Below are 4871 nucleotides of genomic sequence, written 5' to 3'. Positions count from 1 at the left end.
CTGGTATCGATCAGTTCATTGAATTTGGTCATTTCTGCATTAGTTGGTTTCTACTCGTCTTATTTACGAAGACTGTAAGGAGCTGATAGAAAAGGTTCAAAGAAGAGTGACTGACTGGAAAACAAAATTTCTATCCTTTGCGGGTATATTGCAATTGATACAATTTGTTTATTGGTCTTCCGTGTTTATTTTGCCAAGTAGAGTTATTTTTGAGATTGAACAAATCATGCGAGGTTTTCTATGGAATCAAGGAGAATTGAAGCAAGGTAAATCGAAAGTGGCATGAGAGGGAGTATGTCTTCCAAAAGAAGAAGGGGGTCTTGGAATTCATCGTCTCCATGATTTTAATAATGCTTTAATTACTTCTCATAAATGGAGCATTATAGCTGGTAAGGAGTCGTTGTGGGTTCGGTGGATTCATAGTTATAAATTGAAAGCACAAAGTTTCTGGGAAGTTCCTTGCCGTGATAATATATCCTGGTCTTGGAGAAAGTTATTACAAGCTAGTCAATTGGTTTGCTCTCAGTTTTGGTTTCGTATCGGCAATGGTAAGTTGATTCAAGCATGGCATGATAATTGGGCTATGGGATGCCCTCTCGGTTCGTTTGTTTCTCCTAGAGACATTACGCGTGCTGGTTTTTCATTGAATGCTAAGTTGGCCGATGTTTGTCATAACTTGAGGTGGAATTGGTCGGTTGAGTGGTCAACTAAATTCTTGTTTCCATCTCCCACTGTATTTGATGATTCAAGCCCGGATATTCTCTTATGGAAATATCGTGATGGATCTTTGAAAGATTTTTCGGTTAGAGTTGTTTGGGATGATCTCAGACAGCGTAGTAGTTCGGTAGATTGGTTTGATTTGGTGTGGTTCTCACATAGGATCCTAAAGCATGCTTTTCATCTTTGGCTGGTTTGCAATCAGAAACTTAAAACTCAAGATCGTCTAAGAAGTTGGGATGTTCATGCTTCTTCTTTGGTGCTTCAAGTGTGTCCATTTCGTGAAACTGAGCCAGACTCATACAAACATCTATTTTTTCAATGGAGGCAAAAATTCATTATACTTCATCAGATTGGAATACTATTTTGGGAGCTTTCCGTAGGTGTGGAAAACGCAGGTCATTCGCAAGCATTGTGTCTCGTCTTATTCTAGCTGCTACTACTTATTTTATATGGCTAGAAAGGAATGCTAGACTTTTCTAAAAGATTGAAAGGCCTGTTGATCAATTGATTGGTCTTATCTTGGAGACAATCCGGTTAAAATTATTGACTTTTCGTTTCAAAAGGATAGCGAGAGTTGAAGACGCCTTAAGGAGCTGGAAGTTACCTATGTCTTTAATTAGTGTTTGAGTATTGTAATATTGTTTTTTCTATCTTTTGTAAGCTCTCTAGTTGGTTGCCGTGATGGGTCTTGGATATTTGCACTATGTGTGCACCTTTGTAAAGTCGAAGTAGCATTCTGCTACTTTGCCTGTTCATGTTTGTGATTTATATTATTAACCTTTTTACCGTAACAAAAATAAAAGGGAAAAGAGGTTACGATCGCGCAACCCTAGAGAGCATTTTCTCTCTAAATTCCAAGGTGATCCCGCCTTTCCAAATTCATACTTCGCCTTTCCAAGTACTTCATGATCGCAGGCCTTTTGTTGTATAGATAGGGGGAAATAGCGGGTTTTAAGTCGGAATTGGTTGGATAAAACGAATGGCCCTAAAAAGCTCAAGATCCTAACCTACCGTACTTCATCCCTACTTGACGCCCCCGTACAATTATCCGGGCATGAAGTCGTATTAGTTGTTCAAGTACTCTCAGAGTATCGTTTTCATTGTAGTTAATATATTTCGAATTAACTATAATTCTTGCCATTTAAGGTATCTGTAACATCCCAAACATTTTACTTAACGGTTGACTTGAGTTGTTAAGTCAACATTACGTGTCTGTTAAGCCTATAAATGATTTAATGACTATATGTGTTTAATGTGTTATATGTTTGGTGCCTTAATGATTAATGTGCTAAAGTGCTTAAGATATGTTTTATATGTCTTTTGATGTGCTTAAAGTATTTAATGTGTTGTAAGTATTCCCAATAGGTGTTTTGAGCTAAATATGAGTCATAAGGAAGCCTAAGGACTAGTTTTGACATAAGTGGAAACTAAAAAACAGGATTAGGGTCTTGGAGCTGGTCATTAGCTTCTAATTAATCATATTATCCTTTTCTCGTTGAGCCCTAACCATTCCCCACTGCCATAATCAATTCCTTATTCGATTTCATCTTCGTTTGGTTGATTCGAGAATGTTTTGATCAAGTTTTTACATTCTCTTTATAATCTCTAGGTATCCTAGGTATAATAACATTGATTTCATGTCCTTTCAATCCATTGATTCGATTTATAACTGATCTAGGTCTTTAGAGGGTTGACTGGAGTCAAAACCGTGAGTTTTAATCGATTCTATAACCTAAAACGATTGTTGTTGTGTTGCAAATCAATTGGATGTTAAGGGTTGTTTTCATGACATCATTAGAGTCTTAAAATGATGAATTTTGAGGGTTAAAAGTCGTTCATAAGGTTTGGGGTCGTTTGGGGTGTGTTTGGTTAAGTTTTGGAGGTTAAACAATGAGGTTTATGCAGAATCGGGGCTAGCTGCTGCGCAACTTGAAAACAGTGACATATAGCTGCGACGCAACTTGGTAGTTGCGACGCAATAGCGACGGAATTTTCAAATGGCCATAACTTTTGAACCGTAACTCCGTTTTTAACAAATAAGCTATCCACGGAATCGTAAGAGAGTGTACATTCTAATGGTTATGTTTTTACAAGATGATTGTGATGTCAAGTTTCCAGAAAGGTTAATTTAGTGAGTGAATGTCGAGTTTCGTCGAGTTATGTAAGCTTTAAAGTATTAATCGAATGTCCGATGCATCAAGCCTTGTCATGGGTCATGTTTATAGATACTTAGGCTTGATTCATGAACAAAAGTAAGTAGGTACTTGTTTAGCTTATTATGTCGTTTAATGAGTATAGGTAGTCGGGAATACTTGCAAAGCTCGGTAACTTTAGCTATCGTTTGCGTACTCTTCTACGAGGTAAGATACACTACTTTGACACGCTTAGGGTTCAACAAAAGCATGATTTTCATATAATAACTTCCCTAATGATATCTTGATTGCTTATGGGTATTCGGGGTTACATGGGAGGTGTTATGGGCTATGTAAATGACCATTGAGACCTGAAATGCAGTCCCAATGATATGTGATGTGACGTTATCTTATGAAATGATATGTACTGTCTTATGATGTAATGAATTATGACACTTGTTGATGATTATTGAAATGTGCATGACTGTATGGCTTGTTCATCTAGTTCACTAGACTCTTTAAGTTGCCATGTCACGTGCACGTTTAAGGGCCTAAACGTTAATGTGAATTGATGTGATGTGATATATGCTAATGCTCGAGCTATTTTACAGAGATGAAAGTGTTAAGCTTAACCCGTACATGCCTTTGCCAGGGTTGTGCATTTGATGTGGTTGCTTGGGTGGCTCTTTGAGACCTGAAATGGGTCATGTTTATAGATACTTAGGCTTGATTCATGAACAAAAGTAAGTAGGTACTTGTTTAGCTTATTATGTCGTTTAATGAGTATAGGTAGTCGGGAATACTTGCAAAGCTCGGTAACTTTAGTTATCGTTTGCGTACTCTTCTACGAGGTAAGATACACTACTTTGACACGCTTAGGGTTCAACAAAAGCATGATTTTCATATAATAACTTCCCTAATGATATCTTGATTGCTTATGGGTATTCGGGGTTACATGGGAGGTGTTATGGGCTATGTAAATGACCATTGAGACCTGAAATGCAGTCCCAATGATATGTGATGTGATGTTATCTTTTGAAATGATATGTACTGTCTTATGATGTAATGAATTATGACACTTGTTGATGATTATTGAAATGTGCATGATTGTATGGCTTGTTCATCTAGTTCACTAGACTCTTTAAGTTGCCATGTCACCTGCACGTTTAAGGGCCAAACGTTAATGTGAATTGATGTGATGTGACATATGCTAATGCTCGAGCTATTTTACAGAGATGAAAGTGTTAAGCTTAACCCGTACATGCCTTTGCCAGGGTTGTGCATTTGATGTGGTTGCTTGGGTGGCTCTTTGCAACGAGGTACAACGTGGAGAGTAATACGGGAGGTCTTACCAGCCCCACTTGACTTCTACATACGGATTACTCAAGGATTGGCTTGCCATTCCTTAACGACATTGATGGACAGCCGTAAGGTTAATCCATCTAGTCGGGTGTGACTTATGTTACACTTAAAAGATGTTTAGATGTGATATGTGAAGATGCTAAATATGATTAGGCACCTTTAAGATGATCTATCCTATATGAAAGATGATTAATGCAAAGATGTGACGTTATGTGATGATATGTGCCTTAATTATGTAATACGACACTTATATAAAGTTTTAATTGAACAAATGCTTTCTAAACCTTGTACTCTTACTTAGCTAATTCGTTAGCTAACACTTGTTTTCTTGAAATGTGTTGTCCCCTCAGGTTTAGCAAGCTTTGAGTGTTGATGAATAAAGAGTGAGGCATGGGTAGATTGCTTGAAGATGAACATAGTTTACCCATAGTGGCTGCTCCTTCTAGACCTTTGAATTTATGTTAAGATGTTTATGAATTGTATTGACTTGTGATCGGTTGTTTTATGTTGGCAAACCGATGGATTTCCATTTAGACTTGTTTCAATGATGGCTAGTAACACCGTTTGATGAATAAACCAAACTTAATTTATTGGTTTGGACTTTTAAACGTTTATTCCGCTTTCTTTGACACCGTAAGGTGAAATTTTTTGGAAATC

The 4871-nt window shown here is 37.3% G+C and overlaps 1 protein-coding gene across 1 annotated transcript; it reads left to right on the top strand.

The window, feature by feature from the left end:
• The first annotated feature begins 226 nt into the window (after positions 1–226).
• Positions 227–1150, top strand: LOC122610307. The gene is made up of 2 exons (XM_043783303.1): positions 227–266; positions 387–1150. The coding sequence occupies exons 1-2, from the start codon at positions 227–229 to the stop codon at positions 1148–1150; spliced, it is 804 nt and encodes a 267-aa protein (XP_043639238.1).
• Positions 1151–4871: the final 3721 nt, after the last annotated feature.

The sequence above is a fragment of the Erigeron canadensis genome, chromosome 8 (genome assembly GCF_010389155.1).
Source record: "Erigeron canadensis isolate Cc75 chromosome 8, C_canadensis_v1, whole genome shotgun sequence".
Classification (NCBI taxonomy): Eukaryota; Viridiplantae; Streptophyta; class Magnoliopsida; order Asterales; family Asteraceae; genus Erigeron; species Erigeron canadensis.
The sequence above is the reverse complement of the archived record's forward strand: the minus strand, read 5'-3'. Positions and strand labels throughout refer to the sequence as shown.